At 44.6% G+C, this 26,558-nt stretch overlaps 1 protein-coding gene across 3 annotated transcripts in view; it reads left to right on the top strand.

The window, feature by feature from the left end:
* The window catches only part of FANCD2 (FA complementation group D2), a 340,198-nt gene that overhangs the window by 172,674 nt on the left and 140,966 nt on the right, over positions 1–26,558 (top strand). For all 3 annotated transcript variants that reach the window (XM_078776144.1, XM_068112928.2, XM_078776145.1), the window contains 5 exons: positions 3,823–3,938; positions 4,584–4,692; positions 5,148–5,255; positions 8,612–8,712; positions 16,951–17,103. In XM_078776144.1, the coding sequence (XP_078632270.1) occupies positions 3,823–3,938; positions 4,584–4,692; positions 5,148–5,255; positions 8,612–8,712; positions 16,951–17,103 (587 nt within the window). The remainder of the gene's footprint in view (positions 1–3,822; positions 3,939–4,583; positions 4,693–5,147; positions 5,256–8,611; positions 8,713–16,950; positions 17,104–26,558) is intronic.

Genomic DNA, 26,558 nt, shown 5'->3' with positions numbered 1-26,558 from the left:
AATGTATTGGAGTTTATTGGTGATTTTTGAGGGTGAACCATAGAGGAGGCTATTGCAGTAGTCCAGACGGGAGGTGATGAAGGCGTGGATGAGGGTTTCTGCAGCCGTGGAGGAGAGGGATGAGCGGAGACGGGCAATGTTTTTCAGGTGAAAGCAGGCTGACTTTGTGATCTGTTTAGTGTATTTGTCGAAGGAAAGGGTTTGGTCAAAGATGACGCCAAGATTCCGGATGTGAGGGGAGGTGGATACTGGGATACCGTCGATGTTGAGGGCAAAGTTATGGGTGGATTTTGTGAGCGTTTTTGGGCCAATGATGATTATTTCAGATTTATCACAGTTAAGCTTGAGGAAGTTGATTTGAAGCCAGGATTTTATTTCAGTGATGCAGTTTGTCAGGATAGAGTGGGTGTCGGTGGAGACGGACTTGGTGGAGATGAAAAGCTGGATGTCATCGGCGAAGCAGTGGAATTGGAGACCATGACGGCGGATTAAGTGACCGAGCGGGGACAGGTAAAGGATGAAGAGGAGGGGGCCAAGAACTGAACCTTGGGGGACACCTTGGGGGAGGGGAGCAGTGGGGGATTTGCAGTTATTGATGGAGATGAACTGGCATCTGTCAGAGAGGTATGATTTAATCCAAGAGAGGGCAGTGCCGGTAACGTTAAAGGTGGATTCAAGTCGGGTGAGGAGGATAGTGTGATCGATGGTGTCAAAGGCAGTGCTGAGGTCGAGGAGGACGAGAATGTTGAGGTTGCCAGCGTCAGAGGAGAGGAGAAGGTCGTTGGTGATTTTGAGGAGAGCAGTTTCAGTACTGTGGTTGGAGCGGAATCCGGATTGGAATGTTTCATACAGGTTATTGGCAGAGAGATGATGTTTGAGTTGAGTGGCTACAGCGCGTTCCAAAACTTTTGACAGAAAGGGTAGGTTGGAGATGGGTCTGAAGTTGTTTAGGGTGTCAGGGTTTAGACCAGGTTTTTTTAGAATGGGGGTAACAGCAGCAATTTTGAGGGAAGGTGGGACGATGCCTGTAGACAGGGAGGAGTTTATTGTTGCAATGATAAGTGGAGAGAGAGCAGGGAGGGAGGCTTTGACAAAGCTGGAGGGGATGGGGTCAAGAGTGCAGGTGGCAGTTTTCATTCCTATGAGGAGTTCAGAGAGGTCAGTAGGGGAGATTGGGGAGAACCGAGACAGGGGATGGCAGGACAAGGGGGGGCAGGTGGTTGGAGGGGGAGCGGGTGCGGCGGTGGTCAAGCTGTTGTAGATGTTGTCAATTTTGCGTTGGAAGAAAGAGAGGAAGGAGATGCAGTTGTCTACTGTGAATGACTGGGTGGTGGTGTTCAGGGGGCGGAGGAGTTTGTTTATTGTCGAGAAGAGTGCTTTTGGGTTTCCGGAGCCAGAGTGGATAATTTGAGAGTAGTAGGCAGAGCGGGCGCGGGAGAGGGCATCTTTGTAGTGTTGTATGTGGTCCTTGTAGGCTTGGGAGTGAACTGTGAGACCCGTTTTATTGCGGAGTCTTTCAAGTTGGCGAGCACGAGTTTTCATCAGGTGGAGTTCAGGGGTAAACCAGGGAGCAGAATGGGTGAAAGAAACTGTTTTGGTTTTTACAGGTGCAAGCTGGTCAAGGCAGGAGGAGAGAGTGTGGTTGTAGTAGTCAGTGAGGTCGGAAGGGGTGTGGAGGTCAATGAAGGGAGAAGTGGACATTTTTTCAGAGAGGGTGGATGAGAATGAGGTAGGTGAAAGAGCGTTTAGCTTACGGAAGTTGATTGTGCGATAATGCCTTGGTGTTGGGGCGGGGATGTTGATGGTCAGAGTGATGGCTAAGTGGTCAGAGAGGGTGAGGTCGGAGCCATAGAGATGGTGCAAACTTAATCCAGTGGAGCAGACAAGGTCCAAAATGTGACCACGGATATGGGTAGGAAAGTCGACGTGTTGAGTGAGGTTAAAGCAGGTGAGTAAATCAGTGAAGTCAGTGGTTATTGTGGAGTCAGTGGAGTCCATGTGGATATTGAAATCACCAAGGAGGAGGATTGAGGGGGAGAGGGAACATAGCTGGGTCAGAAAGTAGGAGAAGTCAGACAGGAATGATGGGTGTGGTTTGGGAGGGCGGTAGACGACAGCCATGACTGACTGCGTGTGACCAGAGAGTTTTAAAGCCAGGTGTTCAAATGATGGAGCAGATGAGATGGAGATGAGGTTGGTCTTGATGTCTTGACGGTGGATAACGGCAATTCCACCACCTCGGCCCTCCGAGCGTGGTTTATTGACGTAGGAATATCCATTGGGTGTGGTGAGGTTAAGTGTGTAGTAGTCCAGAGGTTGTTGCCAGGTTTCGGTGAGACAGAGAAAGTCCAGTTTGTTATCCAGGATGTATTCGTTCAGGATGAGGCATTTGTTGTTGAGGGACCGGGTGTTGAACAGGGTGAGCTTGATGTTGTTTTGAACAGCAGGGATGAATTCAGGTGATTTAGCCAGGGTTCGTAGGCAGGAGGTGCGATCGTGTGGGTTGCTGTGACCAGGTGCGCTGGGACGAAGAGTGAGAGTGCGCTGAGCCGACCAGAGGACGGGGATGGAGTGACCTGATTGCAAATAAACAAACTTACGACCGGAGCCACGGTGAATGTACCTGGGTCGTCGGAGGAGTCCATTTGATTTGATGGCAGAGATGCATGATGGGGTGGAGCGGGTATTGAGCAGAAGAAGCCTTGCGGCGGAGTACCTCAGAGCCATGCCAGGCAGGAGCGAAGGGACGAGTACGAGGCCAAGGTCGAGGAGGCAAAGCGGAAAACGCAGCGGCAAACGCAGCGGCAAACGACTGCAGCCGCTAATCAAGACCACAGCGGCAAACAGCCACCGCCGCAAACAACGGCCACAAACAACGGGAGCGGGCCTGAGGAAACAGTGGAGGAGCCGGGCAGGCGAAGCCAGGAGCAGAGCCGGGACCGAGCAGAGGGCAGACCCAACGGTCAAAAATCCGCCACGACCACCAGAAAAGCAAACTATGTACAATGGCCCAGTCGGAGAAGCGGCGAACAAGTAACGCCAGCGTCCTCTCCAGACCGGACCGGAAGCGGAAGTCGAGGCACTCTAATGATGGCACTCCATGCATTTGACAACTGGATTAACATGAAGTACCGTATTAACAAAAAACAGTTAAACATGACAACGATATTCTCAGCTTTGGAGGGCATTTTCTCACTGCAGTGAAGATTGTGAGCAGCGAAGATGGTCTTTTTTTGTTGTTACCTGTGATGAATGCAGACCATTCTATTTATTTTTGTATTTAACAAACCATTAATGTATTGAAAGTAAATGGAGCGATATGCAGCATGGTCACGATGCAGTTGGAGCATTTGAACTGGCGACACGGCTGCTTCATAGCATGCTCAGCGGGACTGGGGAACGGCAACAGAATTGCATGTGCTTGGGGAGTTAGCGGAGCGATTTCATCAAGTGTTACTGCTGGGGTTGAGTTCAAATGAATAATTAGAAGAAAAGTCTGTTGCAGAATCGAGGTGTTTTTTTCCTTTCTTCAATAACTTTTAAAATGGAAGTTTTGATGGTAGTTTGTTTATATAAAAAGTTACTTTGATTTGTTAAGATTTGTTATATTATGGCTCTAACTTTTTCACACCATTTCTGGGCCTTCCTCACGTGGAACCCCCACTCAGGACTTGGGCATGCAACATTTCAGCACTTAATTATCAAATCAGCCTTGGCTTGAAATTGATGTCCTTTGAGAGTAAACACAAAATTTCATCTGTATTTTGACAAAAAAAACTTCCACCATTTGCAAAAGTTGTGTGCTGTGTTGTGCATCTGCAGGCTGTCCTCTGTATATAGCCGATTCTGAGCTCATTGAAGGGGTGGATCTTCTGCCACGTGCCAACCGAGAAATGCTTTGCACACTGCTCTTCTTCACCATTAACTGGTTTCGTGAGGTGATCACATGCAATCTCGCTTAAAGGAATCCATACACCATTGGAGAAAATTGGGAAATGGTTACTTTTCTTGTTTTTGTCCCCCGTCGCACCGCGGAGCGAAAGGGGGACAATGGTTTTCCCCTCCGCTCGTGTGTCTGTCCGTCCGTCCGTCCGTGCGTGCGTACGTGCATGCGTAAGCGAAGGACCGCATTCGAATTTGGTGTGTGGGTGCAACCCACGTCAAAATCCAAGATGGCCACCGCCATGTATGTCTGAACCTTGTGAGCGGAATATCTTAAAAAATAAGCGAAGTACGAACTTCTAATCTGGTGTGTGGGTGTATCTAGGCACAAGGAAGAACGCTATTGAAAATTGGGTCGCCATGTCAAAATCAAAGATGGCCGCCGCCATGTATGTCTGAACCTTGTGAGCAGAATATCTTGAAAAATAAGCGAAGTACCAACTTATAATCTGGTGTGTGGGTGTATCTAGGCATAAGGAAGAACGCCATTGAAAATTGGGTCGCCACGTCATAATCCAAGATGGCCGCCTTGCGTCTTCCACTTTGTCAACTCATAATTTCACCGACGGGGGACCTAGGCGTAACGCTTGTTATTCATGTTTTCACTTTCTTCTTTGTCTCCTTGCCCTTTCACTGGCCAGATCCTGAATGCTTTTTGTAGGCAGCAAGATGCAGAAATGAAAAACAAGGTGCTGTGTCGACTGCACAACATCACAGAGGTCCAAGCTTTGCTGGAGACTTGCTTGACAGGTGATATGCCTCTTCTGGTTATTCCTCGACTAACCTCAGATATATGCTGGTTATTTGGGACTATGACTGGTAACAGCTTCATGGGTTGATTTGGAGGTCCATCTGTTGGCGTGATGCCCCACCATCCAGAGTCTCTTTGGCTGTTTGAGCTGTACAGGTCTGGCATCTTTAATAATTGCTTCAATATTGTAACAGCTTTTTGATCAGAGATGAGTACATTTATTTCATTTTGCTTCACTTAAAACTTGGAGCACATCATGTCAGTCTTGCATATTTCTGAAAGGGGGATCAGGTTCCAAGTCGAAGCTATTGGGTTCAAAGAGAGGATTTTGTCCCATTGATAATGAGAATTTTATTTGGTGCTTGCTTGTTTGTTAATCCTGAGTAACCTTTGGCATTGGTTGTGAATGAAGGTTTGGCTTTGTGAACTCAATGATCGTGTGTGCAAAATTCAGCTACACTGGGGTACGTCCCACATGCGGCGCATTTTGACAATAACGTTGGAGAAACTGCAGCAAGCACATCAACAAGTTCTGCGAGCGCTCCAAAACCCAGCCGCAAAGGTGTCACAGAGTTTTAATATAGCTGTGCAACTTGTGTTTGTGTAAAAGGGTTTGAATAAGTGGTGACACATTGAATAAGTGGTGTGGGGACATTTGTCTTACTCTGAATGTGTGCAAAACAAAAGACATGATTTTGGACTATCGGAAAGGTCACAATCATGAATCTGTAACCATAAATGGTGATAAGGTAGAAATTGTTAACAAATTTAAATACCTGGGAACCTTTATTGATAACAAGCTAACTTTTTATGGAAATACTGATGCTGTGTACAATAAATCAATGCAAAGATTGTATCTTCTCAGGAAGTTGAATTCATTTTGTGTTAGCTCTCATGTGATGCGGATATTGACAAATTCCTTACTGATCAGTGTTTTATCATTTAATTTGATTTCCTGGTACAGTTATCTTAATGTGCGGAATAAGTCACGATTGAGAAAGGTCATTACACTGGCATTTAAAGCTGTAGTTGGGCCTTCAACTAGTCTGGAGTCTCTATACTTGCGAGCATTGAAAAGGAAGGCGGTGCAGGTGTGTACCGATGAAAGTCATTTCTTGAACGGGCTTTTTGAAAAACTGCCATCCAGGAGACGCTTTCGCCTTCAACTAGTCTGGAGTCTCTATACTTGCGAGCATTGAAAAGGAAGGCGGTGCAGGTGTGTACCGATGAAAGTCATTTCTTGAACGGGCTTTTTGAAAAACTGCCATCCAGGAGACGCTTTCGTGTAAGGAGGATGAAGAAGAACATTTTCAAAAGGTCATTTGTACCACGTGCGATTCAAATGCTAAATTCAAATTCCTAGACATTTTGCTGTTTTGTCAATCTTCCATATTTTATATTTATTTTATATATATATATGTATATATATATATATATATATTTTTTTATATTGTTTTCTTATTCCCTTTGTGTTTTATGTTTTAATGATGGTCAACTTACGGTGTCACCAAAGAATAATTTCCCTGAAAATGGGACAATAAAGATTTATTTATTATTATTTTCGTTGCATTCAATACGATTTGCTTCTCCATATTTAAACCCGTTGGTAAAGCATATTCTTGGGGAAAAATGCCAGGGGAATAGAAAAGACCCCTTTATATATAATATGTGCCATGTGGCAAAGTATAGAAAAGAAGGGACATTCAAAAAAATACCTCGTGTGCATGCTGGACGACCCTTGTGTTCTTAGGAGGAACCAAGTAATGCTCTAGAAAAGTTAACATAAAAGGGTGCCAATTTGATTCATACAGCTGCATGAAGAAGTAAATGTATTTTCCTTCCTTTTATTTGAATGTCCCTTCTTTTCTATAGTTTGCCACATGGCACATTCCATATAAAGGGGCCTTTTATATGCCCCTGACATTTTTCACAAGATACATTTTAAATACGAACAAAATGCATTTATTCATTGTACAAGACTTTATTAAAGACGATATAAAAGACTTGAAAAAGTAAGGGGGGCGTAAAGTAAGGGGAATACGTTGAAATATATATTTAAATGTTTTAAAGGGGTATAAAGTTGTGCATATATATATATATATATATATATATCAGTAGAAGCTTAGAAACGAATTTTCAGTCCCCATGTTAAAGTTGCATACATCCCATGTAAAGGGAGGGGTGCTTTGCACCTCCATTTGATTAATTCAAGATTGTATAAAAGACTTCAAAAAGTAAGAAGAAAAATATTATTCAACCCAGATGGGACTCAAACCTTCACTCCCCAGCTTGGGAGTCTGATGCCTTATCAATTGGGCCATTAACCTAGCACATTAGATTTGGGTTATAATATTTTGAAGAGTTATAAAGTGTGTGTGTGTGTATGTATATATATTTATATATATGTATATATATTTATGTATATATATTTATGTATATATATATATTTATGTATATATATATTTATGTATATTTATTTTTAAAGCAAAAACTATGGAAATTAGGTGGAATTTGTTTTGAAAGCCATTAACTAGACCTATTGGCCAATGTATATTCCAAGTTTCAGCTAGTTTCAATGTGTAGCCCTTGAGATATGAGCGCCAACACATTTTGGGCGGATGGACAGATGGACAAACACCAATGTAAATTGGAGGGTTTTCTTAATAAAACTCAAAAATGCAGAAACGGTCATTGGTGAAATTTGGAACATTTTACCTCAACGTACAAAGCATTTATTTCTGGAACTTACAGCCGATTTCGTCCAGTAAAAGCCGAGAAACTAATTTTCAGTCCCCATGTTAAAGCTGCATGCAGAGAAACGATGCCTTATATAAACCAGCAACGGTACCCGCCCTATGGGCGGGGCTTCAATTGGGAGGCCCAAATGAAAAGGCAAAATATCAGAAATTGAAGGCTTTTTTTATTTTAAACGATTTATATAAACATCTGTTAAATCATATCACACACAAATCATCAAAATCTAAACAGTATTTGTAGAATTTCAATAAAAGCCACATCACTGTTCATATCGGTAAATATTATTCCATCGTGTTTGGAAAAACTGGAAAATTCAAAAATTGGGGAAAAATTGGAAAAACAATATAGCCTATTTTACTCCAGGGGGTTTGGAAAAACTGGAAAATTTGAAAAATTGGAAAATTGGGGGAAAAAATGGAAAAACAACGCAGCCTATTTTATTCTAGGTCTAGGGGGTCCCAGGATTACCCACCAAAAATTTTGTTGCAATCGGTTCAGCCGTTTTTGCTGTACCTGGGAACAGACTGTTCATTTGGTGAATTATAATAAGATGGAGGGGCGCTTTGCACCTCCCTTTTTTATTTTTTTTATTTTTTTATATACATAGTCGAGGCTCGTGGAAGAGCTGGTAAACACAACGGATCAGGACGCAACAGGACAAAGGGAACATTAGGAGAGAGAAGGGAAACACCAACAGCAGTGCTGAAGGCCAAGATAGAGGCAGACTTGGCCAGCAATGGGTGTGGGGATGAACGGGGTAAGGAGAGGATGCATGGGGCGGACGAGATAGATACAGAAGGAAACTCCAAGGAGGGCAAACTGGAAAATTGGAAGGAGGAGGAATTTGGGTTGAGGTTAACGAGGGTAGAAAAGATCATGGTTTTGGATTGGGGATGATCTGAGATGGTGGCAAACAGCTGTCTTGAAGATCTGGAGGGGGGAGTGGGATTGAAGAGATTGTGGAAGTTTGTTCCAGTGGCAGGAAAAAAGAGAAACAAATAAGTGGAGGTGAGCAGTGATCCTGCATTTAGGTAGTTTCACCAGAAGGAAGTTGATGGTTAAATTGATAAATAGTCATCAATTTTTTTGTCATGCTCTTGATGTTGTAGTCCTGGTGCTGATGTGCACAGAAAAATGCCTTTGCTATTTGCATGCATTTAGGGAAGAAATACAAAGTGGATGTCCATAACATATCGACGGACAGCTCTCAGAGTGAGGAGAATGCAGCTGAAGTCTCTACAAGCAAAACCCAAAAGGACAAGGTGGTGATGTTAACTTTATTCCTTTTCATTCGTTTTTGGTGTCAAAGGTGGATGTTTTTCAGGTTCCAACTGAAAAATCTGCCTTCAGGTGGATTTTGTTTATTTCGACAATATCTCAGGGGTAGATATTTGGACGCAGTATTAATTTATTTATTTTCTTGCTTTTTAGTTTGTTTATTAACATATGCTATTTAATTAGTGCAAGTTTTATGCTTTTGTGTGCAATTTGTGCAGCCATTGGCATTTTGCGTCATTAATGGCCGGCACTGTTTGTAGCTTTCTGAATTATTTGGCGTGCCTTGAGATTGTGATTGTGATGTATGAATTAGAGCAGGGTTTCCCAACCTTTTTTGTGTTATGGCCCCCTTGGGCCCCAGAGCACATCCCCAGCACCCCCCTCCCTTCCGCGAGGGTCGAGCGGCAGAGCGCATGTAAGCAGGCTAGGGGGGACTTGGAGCATGCCCCCCAGAAAAATTTTGATTTCTAGACGCTGTGTGGTGCATTCTCAGAGGTGTTTTTTCCTTTAATTGGCTATTTTGTTTGCGTGAGAATTGGTAAATTATAACACAGAAAATGATGAATTCTAAGTAGCCAACATGAACATTTAGATCCATAGTTTTTTTTCTGTTCCTTACTGGCTCCCAACTACATCGTTTTTGGAAGAAGCAAACAAAGCAATGTCGCTCGAATGATGCATGTTTGATATGAGATTTTAATATTATCATTAGCAACACTATGGACAGCATAAAATAGAACTGTCACACAAGAAAACAGTATGAAAAGGTTCCAAGTCAAGAATATGTGAAAACTAAAAACCTCTGTTGTGTCTGTATTTAACGCAGTGTGTTATAATCTCACAAAAAGAAACTCGATTCGACAACAACTCAGGTAATCAAAACTAGGGATGCGGTGCATGCGCCGTAAAAGTGAATTAAAAACTCAGTGGGATGGCTGAAATTGCATTTTCGCTACCAATTGGGGGTATCCATGGTTGAGTCACAGTCAGGGCACAGCGGAGGTCATCTTCCACGTGGAGCCGATTACGCTGTTTAGTTTTGATATTCAACATTAGGGACAACAACATCATGGGGACCACAAGGCTAACCCCCGCTCTTGAAGGGAAAATGGCCTTAAAATGCCTGTTGTTGTTGTTGTTGTTGTTGTTTGATTTGATATTCAACAGCGTGGAAAACCCCGCTTTGCAGAGATAGGTAGACGAGAATGGCAGAATCACCCGGATAGCTATCTGGCTGATATTAGGGTAGCGACCCATTCCCACCCAGGACATTGGCACTGCTTGAGGCCTTTGAACAACTGTGGATTCTCTGTCGGTGAGATGACGATCAGAGCACGAAACTCCAGCCCAAGGGTTCGGGTGTTTGTGTGGCGCTTTTCAGGACAAGACAAGGCTTCCTGAGGCTCGTTTGCATGACGTGCTTGAGGCCTCCTTTCCTGCTTCCTGAGGCTCGTTTGCACGACGTGCTTGAGGCCTCCTTTCCTGCTTCCTGGGGCTCGTTTGCACGACGTGCTTGAGGCCTCCTTTCCTGCTTCCTGAGGCTCGTTTGCACGACGTGCTTGAGGCCTCCATTCCTGCTTCCAGAGGCTCGTTTGCACGACATGCTTGAGGCCTGCTTTCCTGCTTCCTGAGGCTCGTTTGCACGACGTGCTTGAGGCCTTTCTTGCTTCCTGAGGCTCGTTTGCACGACGTGCTTGAGGCCTCCTTTCCTGCTTCCTGAGGCTCGTTTGCACGACGTGCTTGAGGCCTCCTTTCCTGCTTCCTGAGGCTCGTTTGCACGACATTCTTGAGGCCTCCTTTCCTGCTTCCTGAGGCTCGTTTGCACGACGTTCTTGAGGCCTCCTTTCTTGCTTCCTGAGGCTCATTTGCACGACGTGCTTGAGGCCTCCTTTCCTGTTTCCTGAGGCTCGTTTGCATGACGTGCTTGAAGCTTCCTTTCCTGCTTCCTGAGGCTCGTTTGCATGACGTGCTTGAGGCCTCCTTTCCTGCTTCCTGAGGCTCGTTTACACGACGTGTACGTTTTCCTGCTTCCTGAGGCTCGTTTGCACGACGTGCTTGAGGCCTCCTTTCCTGCTTCCTGAGGCTCGTTTGCATGACGTGCTTGAGGGCTCCGAGTGCTTCTGCTCACTGAGGATCTCACCTTCGAAAGTGTTGCGTTTACATTCTGTACGCCTGGCCATCTTAGCTACTTAACGTGCAGTGTAAACGAACCTTTTCTTTGTTATCAATGGTGATCTCAAGCTTGTGGAGGAGCTTGTATGTGTAATGTATTTGGGAGGACGACTCGGCCATCCTTGTACTTTTAAATGAATTGACTTGGACCGGTGTGTACGGTGTGTACCCTGGTTAGAATAGGTACACCGTATCCCTGCGTGTCGTAAGAGGCGACTAAGAGGGTTGGCGTCAGGAAGGGCATCCGGCCATAAAAAACATTTCCTCAAAAAGAGAACCATGATAATTACAACGACATATGGGCAAGGTACATCCCGAAGTGGAGATCGGTTTCTGAGGTTTGGGACATGGAATGTAGGGACAATGACAGGGAGATCAGGAGAAGTGGTGGAAGTATTGATCAGAAGAAGAGTGGACATATGTTGTGTGCAAGAGACGAGATGGAAGGGAAGTGGTGTGAGAATGGTGAAGGGTAGGCAGGGACAGAAATACAAGTTTGTGTGGCAAGGGTGCCCGGAGGGCGTGAATGGTGTTGGTGTCCTGTTTTCTGAGGAGTTTGTAGACAGTGTTGTGAGTGTGACTAGAGTGAGTGATAGGTTGATGATGGTGAAAATGATGATTGGAAAGCTCTTGGTGAACGTCATCTCGGGATATGCTTCGCAGGTTGGTCGGAGCGATGAAGAGAAGGACAAGTTCTGGTGTGCGATAGAGAAGCTGATGGAAAACGTGAAAGATGAGGAAGTTGTTGTGGTAGGAGGAGACCTAAATGGACATGTGGGAAGGAGTATGGACGGTTTTGAGAGAGTTCATGGGGGTTACGGATATGGTGTGAGAAATGGAGAAGGTGAAAGGATTTTGGAGTTTGCTGATGGAGCTGATTTATTGATTTGTAATACTCAGTTCCAGAAAGGGGATAATAAGCTTGTTACATACACGTCAGGTGGGTCGACGACAACTGTTGACTACCTGATGGTGCGTAGGCGAGATAGGGGGCACCTCCGGGACACAAAGGTGATCCCGGGGGAGGAGGCTGTTTAACAGCACCACTTGGTTGTCTGCGACATAAGGGTGAAATGTGCGAGAAGAGCTCGGCGGGTGAAGTACCAACCAAGAATGAAGGTGTGGAGGTTGAAAGAGGTGACAGTAAGGGAGGCATTAAAAGAGCGACTGAGTAGGGTAGAGGATGATGTGGTTGAGCTTGAACGTGGTTGGATGTCAATGAAAGATAGTCTGTTGGGAGCCGTTGGTGAGGTATGTGGATGGACAAAAGGACCACCGAGGCACTCGGAAACATGGTGGTGGGATGATGAAGTTGGAAAGAGGATTGACGAGAAGAGGAAGAAGTTCAAGGAGTGGCAGAAGGTGAAGGGTACGGGAGCAGAAAAAGCAGAGCATGAAAGTTATAAGGCAGCCAAGAAGGCTGCAAAGAAAGAGGTAGCAAAGGCGCAGGAGACATGTAGGAAAATGTTCGGAGGACGCTTGGATTCGGAAGAGGGTCAGAGAGCGGTATTCAGGATTGCAAAGCAGATAGCGAAAGAGGTGTGATGTGATGGGGTTGACTTGCTTGAAGGATGAAGTGGGACAAATCGTTGTGGATCCAGATGGAATTAAAGGAAGATGGAAAAGATATATGGAAATGCTGTTGAATACAGAGAATGAATGGGATGGCAACATAGAGAGTAACCCAGTTTTAGGACCGGCAGAGAAGATAACTGAGAAGGAAGTTGAGGAAGCGATAAAAGCAATGAAGAGTAGAAAAGCGGGAGGGCCGACGGGAGTTGTGGGAGATATGTTGAAGGCAGCAGGAAGTTGGGGTGTGAAGAGAATGGCAGAGATCTGTAATCTGGTGGTGAAAGAAGGTCACATTCCAGTGGATTGGGAACTGAGTACCCTCGTCCCTCTATACAAGGGGAAAGGTGACCCTCTGGAGTGTGGCTCATACCGAGCGATAAAGTTATTGGAGCATGGAATGAAGGTATTGGAAAGGATGTTGGAGAGGAGGATAAGGAAGAAGGTGAAGATCAACGAAATGCAGTTTGGATTTGTGCCAGGAAGAGGAACGACAGACACGCTCTTTATTGTGAGGCAGTTGCAGGAGAAGTACATGGAGAAGAGGAAGAAGTTGTTTGTTGGGTTTGTTGATCTGGAGAAAGCATTCGATAGGGTTCCACGCGAAGTATTGACATGGGCATTGAGGAAGTTTAGAAGTGGAGGAATGGTTGATCAGAGTTGTGATGGCAATGTACAAAAGAGCGTGCACAGCTGTAAGGACGAAGGACGGAAACAGTGGTGAGTTTGAGGTGAAGGTGGGAGTGCATCAGGGGTCGTTACTAAGTCCACTACTATTTGTAGCTGTGATGGAGGTGCTGTCTCAGACCGTAAAGGAGGGTTTACCGTGGGAGTTGTTGTATGCAGATGATCTGGTTTTGATTGCGGAAAGTATGTATGGACTGAAGGAAAAGATGAACAAGTGGAAGGAATGTTTGGAGACAAAAGGTCTAAAGGTGAATATAGGAAAGACGACGGTGATGGCAAGTGGTAAAGCATGTGGTGAGGTGGAAAGAACTGGGAAGTGGCCATGTGCTGTGTGCAGGAAGGGTGTCGGAGGGAACTCCATTCAATGTACAATGTGCGCTGAGTGGGTTCATCAAAAATGTAGTGGTCTGAGAGGGTCATTAACCAGTGTGGCAGCTACATTCAAATGTAAGGTGTGCACAGAGGGAGCTGCAAATGGAGGAAATGTTGAGTTGGATCTTGGAGACGGCGTGAAGCTGGAAGGTCTGAAAACATTTTGCTACCTCGGAGACATGCTGAATGGAGAAGGTGGATCAGACTCGGCAACGGTTGCTGGAGTGAGATGTGCATGGAAGAAGTTTCGGGAACTGAGTGGCGTGCTGATGAGGAGGGGAGTGTCGTTGAAGCTGAAGGGAAAGGTGTATGCTGCATGTGTGAGAGGTGCTATGATTTATGGGAGCGAGACATGGGTCATCGATGTAGAGCAGCAACGAAGGCTGGAAAGGGTGGAAATGCGAATGGTTCGGTGGATGTGCGGAGTGTCGTTGAGAGAGAGGAAGACAAATGATGAATGGCGAAAGATGATGGGAATAGAGCCTGTGATTGATGCTGTGAAGAGGAACAGGTTGAGATGGTTTGGTCATGTGTTGAGGAAGGATGAAAGTGACTGGTTGAGAAGAGTGATGGAAATGAATGTAGAAGGAAGTAGAGGACGGGGAAGACCGAGAAAGACTTGGCTAAAGATGGTGGAAGAAGAAATGCGGGCAAGGGGGTTAACAAGGAGAGATGCAGAAAATAGGGCAAAATGGAGAAGATTGTCATGGGGACCGCAAGGCTAACCCCCGCTTTAGCAGGAAAAATGGCCTTAAAATGCATGTTGTTGTTAGTTGTTGTTGACCCATTCCCACACAAAACTCTGTAAAGCTCTTCTCTTCGAATGTGTCTTTGAATCGTTTTGGAGATCCAGGAATTCATCTTGCATTGCCTCCGGCATGCTCTCCACGCAAAGGTTGATGGAAGAAGGATTCCTCACAATTTTTGCCTCATTGTCGTCTAAATCAGGAAAATACTTATGAAATTCTAGCTCCAGTGACTGCAGATACTCAAGAATGTCATTTTTCAGAACGGGATCAAGCTCTTTTCCCATGCTGTCTTGCAATTCAGACATTCTTTCAAACACAGCAATGTTTTCTGGGTTCACTTTCCTGCGCCAGTTTTGGAGCTTGGCAACAAATCCTCTGAGATGATCGTGGAAAAGAATAATATTAGTCGCTCTTCCTTGGAGCTTGAGGTTCAGCTGGTTCTGCTGCTCAAAAATGTCAGCAAGATAAGCAAGTCGTTCATTCCACAATTCTTCGTCGTAATGCTGCAGGAGGTCATGTTTTCCTTGAAGATTCAAGAAATGTTTGACTTCCGCACAAAGTTCAAAGACGCGGTTCAGAACATTCCCTTTCGAAAGCCAGCGTACAGCAGTATAGTACAGCAACGTTTCATGTTCCGCGTTCATGTCTTTGCATAGCTCCTTGAACATTCGGGTGTTGAGAGGCCCTGCCTTGATGTAGTTAACAATCTTGATTATGACTTCAAGAACTTTCTTCAATGAGAGAGGGAGAGTCTTACAAGCCAGGGCGTAGCGATGAATCATACAGTGGGTTCCTTTCGTTTGTGGTGCCAGCATCTTCACTTTTGCTTGGAATCCGGATTTGGAACCAGGAATGGCAGGAGCACCGTCAGTACAGACACCGCATACATTCTCCCACTGAATTCCTCCCGCATCGAAGAACAACTTCATTTTTTCCATGACATCGTTAGCTTTTGTCGTTGTTTCCAGGGCACTGCAGAACAAGAATTCTTCCTTGATATCATCTCCCTTGACATAGCGAACGAATGCCAGTAGCTGGGAGGAGGAACTAACATCGGTCGATTCATCAAGTTGAAAAGAAAACAGAAAGGCACCGCCTTAATCTCATTGATGATCTTGTTTCACATCTTCCGACATGTCACGGATACGACGCTGCACTGTGTTATTCGATAAAGACACCTGTTCAACTTTGCGAGCCTCTGCCTTGCCGAGAACCCGTTCGACAATGAGGAGGGTACAAGGCTTGATGAGTGTCTCCCCAATCGAGTGGGGTTTTTTCTTCTTTGCAATTTCAAGAGAAACTTTATAAGAAGCCTGGACAGTTGCTACATTTTGTTGTTGAAAAGCTCCTCCCTCATCCAACGTCTGTCGCTTTAAATTTCTTTCATGCCGCTTGAAAAATTTGGGATCCTGCTTTGCATGTTGTGCATGATTCGTCTCGAGGTGCAACTTCAACTTGGATGGCCTCATGGATTCAGTACTCAAAACCTTGTGACACAGCACACATTGTGGTTTCTCTTGGCCAGACACGGTAATGGATGTGAATCCAAGCTTTATGTATTCGTCAAGATACTTTCTTTTTTTACTCCCAGAAGCCATAACGTCAAATCTGCAATAGGAAAAAAAAAAAACAATATCAAAGTCAAAACAATATCAAAAAAAACAAACAAACAATATTTAATTTTTAGTATGGTTCAAATTACCTCATGCCCCCCCGAGAAATACACCATGGCCCCCAGGTTGGGAACCACGGAATTAGAGCCTGCGCTACACTGCATGTTTCAGCCCATGTAGTTCAACCTTACCCACTTATTGCACTCATTCTATTTGATCTTTTTGTGCTATTAAAAACTTCCAACTCATCCAAACAACCTCTTTTCTTATGTTGTAAACAATAAGTCTAAGAATAATTTTGTATACAAAAATAATGTTGTTTCACATCAAGCACAGATAATGCAAGAGATTGTTAGGGAACTTTTAACTGAACCCTAAAATAAATTTCTCAAGACGAGACTCAGACTCAAAGAACTCAGACTCGTCTATTCAAGCCAAGGTTTATTCCGAATTTAGAGAGAACTTGTTACACAAAATATAACCAAGATATGACGCGTCGCTTGGTTGAAGACCTCTTCCTTCTCTTCTCTCCTCTCTCATCCTGCTCTTCTTCCTTCCCTCGGAGCATTCTCCTTCAGTAGACCTCTGTTACTTTGATGTAGTGGGATTAGAATGTAGAGGTCAACACAGAACTTGGTCGACTCCGTCTTCTTGGCACCAAAAGCCCATCTGGTTTCTATTCTACAGTCACTAAAAGCTTTACATAAGATACTATCGCAGGCAAAGGAGAAGAAACCATGGTCTTATCCCCTATATGTCAACCTACTCTGACCTGCACAATCTCACTACTTGATTAATGCATATACCCTGGGCTTGTGTCAACACTTTGCGCTTGGGTTCTCCACTTAAGGGCAAAAAACTATTTACAGATGTCCCCTTATCGCTTCTGTTCCACTCCCAAGGCCTTGCTCACGCTGCCGAGCCTTGAAAGCACATTCTGGTTTGTAAATACTAATTTAACAATGGGCCAAAACTTGCCTTTCCATATCCTTTACAATTGTTCCATAATATGTTCAATTTCACAATTAGCCTTCAATTCTGGTGATTTTGCCTCTCACAGTGCTACACCCAGGATGTGGTTGATAAGGATCCAGGACCAGTTCATCTCTCTGCATTCCGTGCTTACTTGCGAGAACTTGATTTGGAGACATTTGGCTTGTTGCGGGCCTGGCCGATTTGTCGTACTTTGCTGGACCCAAGCCAGATCGACAAGGTAAATGACACATGTAAAATGCTGAAACTTGTTGATTGTGTCCTCAGAATCGAGCAATTATTTTCTGATTGCTCTACTGCTGATTTATAATTCATTGTGTTTGAGTACACAAAAAGAGACGATTTTGAGGGAGAAAGTAGAGAAGAGTTTGATATTGTTTTGTGTGTAGGGTACAGAGCAGTTATTAAAGTGTAAGGCCATAGTATGGACAGTGTATTCACGTACAACTGCTCATTCTTTGCCGTTATAAGGCAAGTTACAGTATTAACGTTCAGGTTGCATTGTGATTTTGTATTCTATATGGAGGCGGTGTTGTGAACTCGGTTGTTTGATGTTGTTTTCCTGTTGGCTCCAATGATGTATTTGGTTTTTTGTTCGATCAAGGTGTCACGTGATATATCCTTCCTGTCTGAACTGGCAAATAGCAGGCAAGGAACGGTAGGCATCCCCGAGAGTGCAATTAATATGATGTCACACAGGCGGCACGATGATATTCGCTCCCTTTTCTCCTTCCACCTTCCGGAGTTGGCGTCGGTCCCTGGATGTGACGTCACTTCCGGTGCATCGATATCGTCACCTGCAGTGAGGTCCTCGGGAGGACCCCTCGCACCGCTGTAATAATGCAGCATATTATTGACTGAACCTGCTGGTATGGAGAAGTATCACTATCTTCTGGAGCAGTGCGCCCTGACCTTATATTGGGCCAGCAGCAAGAAACTGCCATCTTGCGGGCTACGCCAGTCACGTGATGGACAAGATGAGTTGGAGAGGGCAAGGGGGACTATTTTATCACCCAAAAAGCGATCCTTTCTCTTTTCTACGGGGGTGGGGAGGGAGGAGGTGCAGGGAATGCTCTAGCGCGGCGCTCTCTTTCAGTGGGGACGATGCTTGTGTGGAGCTGTTCTTTCGGGGATGCTTTGCTGAGCCATGATCTTTGCCTGGTATGGGTCTGCTCTGCTCTGCACTGTACTGCTCTGCTTTGTTCTGCTCTGGTCTCCAAACTATTCCCTCGAGGATATTTGAGCTCTCCTTGCCTGCTTCATTTCAGAGTGCATGTGTGAGTGAAGGTCAGGAGGTCAGGAATCGTAGAGCTGAGTTGATATTGTACAATAACAATTCATTCATTTATAATTCTAATCCTTCATCTGTCTTTGTCCACTGAATATGTCCATAAACGTGTCTCGTGTCGGAGTCTTGTGTTCAATAAATCGATTTCGTAAGTTGTGTGTGTCTGTTCCAAAATCGGTCTCCTGTGCATCATTCGGTTTGGCGTCATCTGCAAATCCCTGGGGGTGCAAAGACAATGTTTACTGACACTTGCTTACTTATTATTGGATTCACACCAACAAATGACAATGTAATAAAAAGTAAATGTAACAAGACAAAGGACAATAATTTTGCTCACATTAATTTGCACATCACTTTTCTCCCACATGCCAATCCAGATTTGAAAATGGATGTGAATAATATCGATAAAAGTATGAGACTGCTTTTCAATGAAAGAGGTAATAATTAGGAATTATACAACAACAACAACAACAACAACATGCATTTTAAGGCCATTTTCCCTGCTAGAGCGGGGGTTAGCCTTGCAGTCCCCATGACAATCTTCTCCATTTTGCCCGATTTTCTGCAACTCTCCTTGTTAACCCCCTTGCCCGCATTTCTTCTTCGACCATCCTTAGCCAAGTCTTTCTCAGTCTTCCCCGTCCTCTACTTCCTTCTACATTCATTTCCATCACTCTTCTCAACCAGTCACTTTCATCTTTCCTCAACACATGACCAAACCATCTCAACCTGTTCCTCTTCACAGCATCAATCACAGGCTCTATTTCCATCATCTTTCACAATTCATCATTTGTCTTCCTCTCTCAACGATACTCCGCACATCCACCGAATCATTCGCATTTCCACCCTTTCCAGCCTTCGTTGCTGCTCTACGTTCATTACCCATGTCTCGCTCCCATAAATCATAACACTTCTCACACATGCAGCATACACCTTTCCCTTCAGCTTCAACGACACTCCCCTCCTCATCAGCACGCCATTCAGTTCCCGAAACTTCTTCCATGCACATCTCACTCTTGCAACCGTATCCGAGTCTGATCCACCTTCTCCATTCAGCATGTCTCCGAGGTAGCAAAATGTTTTCACACCTTCCAGCTTCACGCCGTCTCCAAGATCCAACTCAACATTTCCTCCATCTGCAGCTCCCTCTGTGCACACCTTACATTTGAATGTAGCTGCCACACTGGTTAATGACCCTCTCAGACCACTACATTTTTGATGAACTCACTCAGCGCACATTGTACATTAAATGGAGTTCACTCCGACACCCTTCCTGCACACAGCACGTGGCCACTTCCCAGTTCTTTCCACCTCACCACATGCTTTACCACATGCCATCACCTTCGTCTTTCCTATATTCACCTTCAGACCTTTTGTCTCCATACATTCCTTCCACTTGTTCATATTTTCCTTCAGTCCATTCATACTTTTCGCAATCAACACCAGATCATCTGCATTCAACAACTCCCACGGTAAACCCTCCTTTACGTTCTGAGCCAGCACCTCCATCACAGCTACAAATAGTAGTGGACTTAGTACCGACCCCTGATGCACTCCCACCTTCACCTCAAACTCACTACTGTTCCCGTCCTTCGTCCTCACAGCTGTGCGTGCTCTTTTGTACATTGCCATCACTACTCTGATCAACCATTCCTCCACTCCTAACTTCCTCAATGCCCATGTCAATACTTCGCGTGGAACCCCATCGAATGCTTTCTCCAGATCAACAAACCCAAGAAACAACTTCTTCCTCTTCTCCATGTACTTCTCCTGCAACTGCCTCGCACTAAAGAGCACGTCTGTCGTTCCTCTTCCTGGCATAAATCCAAACTGCATTTCGTCGATCTTCACCTTTTTCCTTATCCTCCTCTCTAACACCCTTTCCAATACCTTCATTCCATGCTCGAATAACTTTATCGCTCGGTACGAGCCACACTCCAGAACGTCACCTTTCCCCTTATATAGAGGGACGAGGGTACTCAGTTCCTAAACCACTGGAATGCGGCCTTCTTTCACCACCAGATTACAGATCTCTGTCATTCTCTTCACACCCCAACTTCCTGCTGCCTTCAACATATCTCACACAACTCCCGTCGGCCCTCCCGCTTTTCTACTCCATTGCTTTTATCGCTTGTAGTGGTCTAAGAGGGTCATTAACCAGTGTGGCAGCTACATTCACATGTAAGGTGTGCACAGAGGGAGCTGCAGATGGAGGAAATGTTGAGTTGGATCTTGGAGACGGCATGAAGCTGGATGGTGTGAAAACATTTTGCTACCTCGGAGACATGCTGAATGGAGAAGGTGGATCAGACTCGGCAACGGTTGCAAGAGTGAGATGTGCATGGAAGAAGTTTCGGGAACTGAGTGGCGTGCTGATGAGGAGGGGAGTGTCGTTGAAGCTGAAGGGAAAGGTGTATGTTGCATGTGTGAGAAGTGTTATGATTTATGGGAGCGAGACATGGGTAATGAATGTAGAGCAGCAACAAAGGCTGGAAAGGGTGGAAATGCGAATGGTTCGGTGGATGTGCGTAGTATCGTTGAGAGAGAGGAAGACAAATGATGAATTGCGAAAGATGATTGGAATAGAGCCTGTGATGGATGCTGTGAAGAGGAACAGGTTGAGATGGTTTGGTCATGTGTTGAGGAAGGATGAAAGTGACTGGTTGAGAAGAGTGATGGAAATGAATGTAGAAGGAAGTAGAGGACGGGGAAGACCGAGAAAGACTTGGCTAAAGATGGTGGAAGAAGAAACGCGGGCAAGGGGGTTAACAAGGGGAGATGCAGAAAATAGGGCAAAATGGAGAAGATTGTTATGGGGACCGCAAGGCTAACCCCCGCTCTAGCAGGGAAAATGGCCTTAAAATGCATGTTGTTGTTGTTGTATTGCTTTTATCGCTTCCTCAACTTCCTTCTCAGTTATCTTCTCTGCCGGTCCTAAAACTGGGTTGCTCTCTATGTTGCCATCCCATTCATTCTCTGTATTCAACAGCACTTCCATATTTCTTTTCCAGCTTCCTTTAGTTCCATCTGGGTCCACAACGATTTGTCCCACTTCATCCTTCAAGCAACTCACCCCCATCACATCACACCTCTCTTTCGCTATCTGCTTTGCAATCCTGAATACCGCTCTCTGACCCTCTTCCGAATCCAAGCTTTCTCCGAACATTTTCCTACATGCCTCCTGCGCCTTTGCTACCTCTTTCTTTGCAGCCTTCTTGGCTGCCTTATAACTTTCATGCTCTGCTTTTTCTGCTCCCGTACCCTTCGCCTTCTGCCACTCCTTGAACTTCTTCCTCTTCTCGTCAATCCTCTTTCCAACTTCCTCATCCCACCACCATGTTTCCGAGTGCTTCGGTGGTCCTTTTGTCCATCCACACACCTCACCAATGGCTCCCAACAGACCATCTTTCATTGACATCCAACCACGTTCAAGCTCAACCACATCAGCCTCTACCCTACTCAGCCTCTCTTTTAATTCCTCCCTTACTGTCACCTCTTTCAACCTCCACACCTTCATTCTCGGTTGGTACTTCACCCGCCGAGCTCTCCTCGCACCTTTCACCCTTATGTCGCAGACAACCAAGTGGCGCTGTGAAACAGCCTCCTCCCCCGAGATCACCTTTGTGTCCCGGAGGTGCCCCCTATCTCGCCTACGCACCATCAGGTAGTCAACGGTTCTCGTCGACCCACCTGACGTGTATGTAACAAGCTTGTTATCCTCTTTCTGGAACTGAGTATTACAAATCAACAAATCAGCTCCATCAGCAAACTCCAAAATCCTTTCACCTTCTCCATTTCTCACACCATATCCGTAACCCCCATGAACTCCCTTAAAACCGTCCATACTCCTTCCCACATGTCCATTTAGGTCTCCTCCTACCACAACAACTTCCTCACCTTTCATGTTTTCCATCAGCTTCTCTAGCGCACACCAGAACTTGTCCTTCTCTTCATCGCCCCGACCAACCTGCGGAGCATATCCCGAGATGACGTTCACCAAGAGCTTTCCAATCATCATTTTCACCATCATCAACCTATCACTCACTCGAGTCACACTCACCACACTGTCTACAAACTCCTCAGAAAACAGGACACCAACACCATTCACGCCCTCCGGGCACCCTTGCCACACAAACTTGTATTTCTGTCCCTGCCTACCCTTCACCATTCTCACACCAATTCCCTTCCATCTCGTCTCTTGCACACAACATATGTCCACTCTTCTTCTGATCAATACTTCCACCACTTCTCCTGATCTCCCTGTCATTGTCCCTACATTCCATGTCGCAAACCTCAGAAACCGATCTCCACTTCGGGCTGTACCCTGCCCATATGCAGTTATAATTGTCATGGTTCTCTTTTTGAGGCAATGTTTTATGGAATTATGTTTTAATTCCATAAAATTAGGAATTAATAATTAGGAATTATGGTGAGAAAAATTAGAAGTTTCTTGACTGTGTACAGTCAAATAAAAATTTCAGTTACACGTAGTTTGCAGTGCAAATTACTAGTCAGGTTCACTATGTTAACAAATATTATTTCGTTCAAAATTTTTAGAGATGAGCAAAACTATACATTTCTGGAATACTCAGAGCATGAGGAATCCAAAAATTAATGTTTGCATTTGCATAGACACCTTTGCGAAAATGACCCTCAGGACAGTGATGAAGAGTCAGGTTCACTATGTTAACAAATATAATTTCGTTCAAAATTTTGGGATTAGCAAACCTGTACATTTTTGGAATCATCAGAGCATGGAGAATCCGAAAATCAATGTTGGCATTTGCACAGACACCTACATGGCCGCCATTTTGGATTTTGAAAATGGCCGCCATAAAATACATATTTGCGCGATCTCTGCTTCTAGTCAACCTAGAAACTTAATTAAATATGTTAATCCTATGTTTCTGGGTCAAGGAATCCAATAAAGGCCTCAAAATAGTGCTCAGGATTATAGAAAAGCAACAAACAAAGGTAATTGAAAACCATTGTCTTTATATTTGTGATATAACTGTATTACATAATACATGATATTGCAAGTCCTTTGAAGTTATAGGTTGTTATAGGAAGTTATAGGTAGTATCAGATTGAACTATAAGTCCTATACACAGGATCTACTAGGTCTACACCGTTCAGGAATATGCTTTTACAGATCTTCATCACTGTCGTGAGGGTCATTTTTCGCAAAGGTGTCTACGCAAATGTAAACATTAATTTTTGGATTCCTCATGCACTGAGTATTCCAAAAATGTATAGTTTTGCTAATCTCCAAAAAAATTGAACGAAAAAACATAGTGAACCTGACTATACCCAAATACATCAAAGTCCTGGTAAACTTCATGATTGGAGACAAAAATACACATGTGCAAGTATTGTGGTAGAAATTTATATCTTTGTGTTAAGGGGTTGGGGGAAAGAGTTCGTCTTCGTGTTGGTGTAGAAATGAGTTTTCCTTTTGTGTCTTCGTCAGGTTGCCAAAATGTTGACCCTGCAATGTTAACTACTGCGAACTTTTTTCACGGAAATGTGTTCTATATAGTTAGAAGAGTCAAATTAGCTTGGTTGCTACTTGTGCAACGTTGAGCATTTCTCAGAATTCAAGATGGTGGCCGCCGCTATCTTGGATGTTGGTCGCTCACCTTTTGATCTCTATGACCTAGAGGGTCGTGTAATACCTCTTTCGAGGGGTTTTAGATTACGGGAGTCCATTTCTGGAGTTATTTTTTGGATACGGGGTTAATGTCAAGGTCAAAATAAAGGTCAAACTAAAACTTTAATGTATTGTCGTCGCTAGTCGGCATTTCATACTTCAGTGAGGTATTCCCAATACATAACAAAATGACTTAGGCAATTAGGCAAATAATAAAGCAAAAGCAAATAAAGCAAAAATAATAATAAAATAATAATACATATAATAAAGACCGGGAGCAGGAGGGAAACAAGAGGGGGAGAGAGAGGGAAGGACAACAACAGTGGAGAACAGGGACATCGGGAGATTTGAAGAAAGGAGAGGGCTGGGTTGGGGTACACCGGATAAACAAGATGGACTGTTTGGTGAGCAAGGACTTTCAGGAAAGAAAACGGAATTTGATGGTGGATTTGGGATGGATTAACTGGTGTAGAAAAGATCAAGGTTTTGGATGGGGGAAAATAAGAGATGGTGGTGAACAGCTGTTTTAAAGACCTGGAGGGAGGAGTGGAATTAAAGAGAGTGAGGGAGTTCGTCCCAGAGGCAGGAAAAAGAGGAATGAAGGAGTGAAGGTGAGCAGAGAGTCTTGATTTAGGCAATTTAACCAGAATAGGGTTGCTGGCAGATCTTGTGCGACCTGCAACTGCAGGGATATTTGGGGAACAGAGCACAGATAGAGCTTGGGGAGCAAGTTGTTCGATAGGAGTCGGTAGAAGACGGAACGAACAGCAACCTGCCTGCGGTGAGCGAGTGAAAGTCCCTCAGAATCAGCTTCATCACGGGAGGTTCCAATGATTCTGAAAGCTTTGGATTCAACAGCATGAAGCTGACCTAGATGTGAGGCAGGAGCACCAGTCCAGTGGGGAGAGCTGTATTCCATCAAGGTGCGGATGAAAGCGTTGTGTGTGGAGAGAAGCTCAGTAGTGCCATGGAGGGACTTCAACTGGGCATCCTCCATTGTGTGGAGACTGGCTTTTGAGGCCAGCTTGGAAATGTGGTTTTCCCAGGAAAGATCATGGCAGCTAGTGAGACCCAAAAGCTTGGGTGACAGAACTTCTTCAAGAAGATTGTTGAGAAATTAGATTGAAATGTTTTCCAAACGGTATTTTCAGAGAGACATAGTGAGAATGTGAGATTTGTCAGGATTGAAAGACATGTTCCACTTGTTTGACCAGTTTGTGATTTTGTCCAGGTCTGCAGAAAGTGAGGAGGCTGCAGACTGCCGATCTGAGGGTTGAGATATGGAGCGACAGAGAGTGGAGTCATCAGCAAAAAGATAGAGATGATTTTCCAGAGTCGGAGAGATCATTAATGAAGACCAGAAAAAGCACAGGACCCAGAACACTGCCCTGTGGAACTCCAGCCTGGAAAGGAAGAGGAGATGACAGAATTCCATTTAGAGCCACACGTTGACGATGAGAGGAGATTAAGTCCACGAGTCAGGATTGGAGATTTCCAAGGATACCATAAGAGGAGAGTTTGGTGAGCAGTGTGGGGTGCCAGACCATATCGAAGGCACGTGATATGTCAAATTTCCTGTTTAGCATTGAGGACCTCCATCCATTGTTGAGACAGCAGAAGCAGCATGTCCAGAGCAGAGTGGCATGGTCTGAATCCAAATTGATGATCTGGGATCAAGCCATTGGAGAGGAGGAAGGATTTAATATCAGAAGCGATGACCTTGCTGATGATTGGGAGCATGCCGATTGGTCTGTAGTTGCAAGGATCTGTTTTTGCACCTTTTTGTGTAAAGTGGTAATGTTGCCTGATTTCCAAGCAGATGGCAGATGACCTTGAGCAAAATAGAGGGTGAGGAGAACAGTCTTTGAATGGCTTCTCAATTCCCATTTCCTCAAGCATCTTGAATAGCAGTTTTTTATTTGACCATCAATATGACTTTCACAAGGCAATATGTACCGGTGATATCGTTTCTTACATTATTAATGTTTGGGCCTCTTCTCTGAGAGACTTTTGGGATTCCTTTGTTGTAGTCCTTGATATCTCAAAAGCCTTTTACAGAGTTTGGGATCGGGGTCTGATATCCAAGCTTCCCTCTTCCGTCTTTCCTTCTTCAGTCTGCTCTCTCATATCAAGCTTTCTCTCTGACTGTCTCTCTGACCGTAAATGAATGCTTGACAATTCGGTCCTGTCTCCAACACTCTTATCTCCATAATTGGTGCTGGTTCAACATCTTCCCCTTTTCCTATCAACAGCAGTGTCCCTCAGGGTTCTGTCCTGTCTCCAACACTCTTCTTTCATTTTTCATTTTTATCAATGACCTTCTTTCTTCTACAAATAACCAAATGCACTTGTATGCTGATGACTCGACATTACATTCCTCCATGTTTTTCCCATCTGCCCCATCTTTCCTCATTCGATCTACATCTTGTTTGATCACATCCACCACTTTAAATTCGGACTTGGACAAGATTTCCCTGTAGGACAAATGTAATCCGGTTAAGTTTAATGCTTCTAAAACTCAAACTCCTCCAATCTCTCTCTCTCTCTCTCTCTCTCTCTCTCTCTCTCTCTCTCTCTCTCTCTCTCTCACTCTCACTCTCACTCTCACTCTCTCTCACTCTCACTCTCACTCTCACTCTCTCTCACACTCTCTCTCTCTCACACTCTCTCTCTCTCTCTCTCTCACACTCTCTCTCTCTCTCTCTCTCTCTCTCTCACTCTCTCTCTCTCTCTCTCA

The sequence above is a fragment of the Myxine glutinosa genome, chromosome 4, assembly GCF_964187855.1.
Source record: "Myxine glutinosa chromosome 4, kmMyxGlut1.1, whole genome shotgun sequence".
NCBI classification, from domain to species: domain Eukaryota; kingdom Metazoa; phylum Chordata; class Myxini; order Myxiniformes; family Myxinidae; genus Myxine; species Myxine glutinosa.
This window is presented reverse-complemented; position numbering and strand designations above follow the sequence as displayed.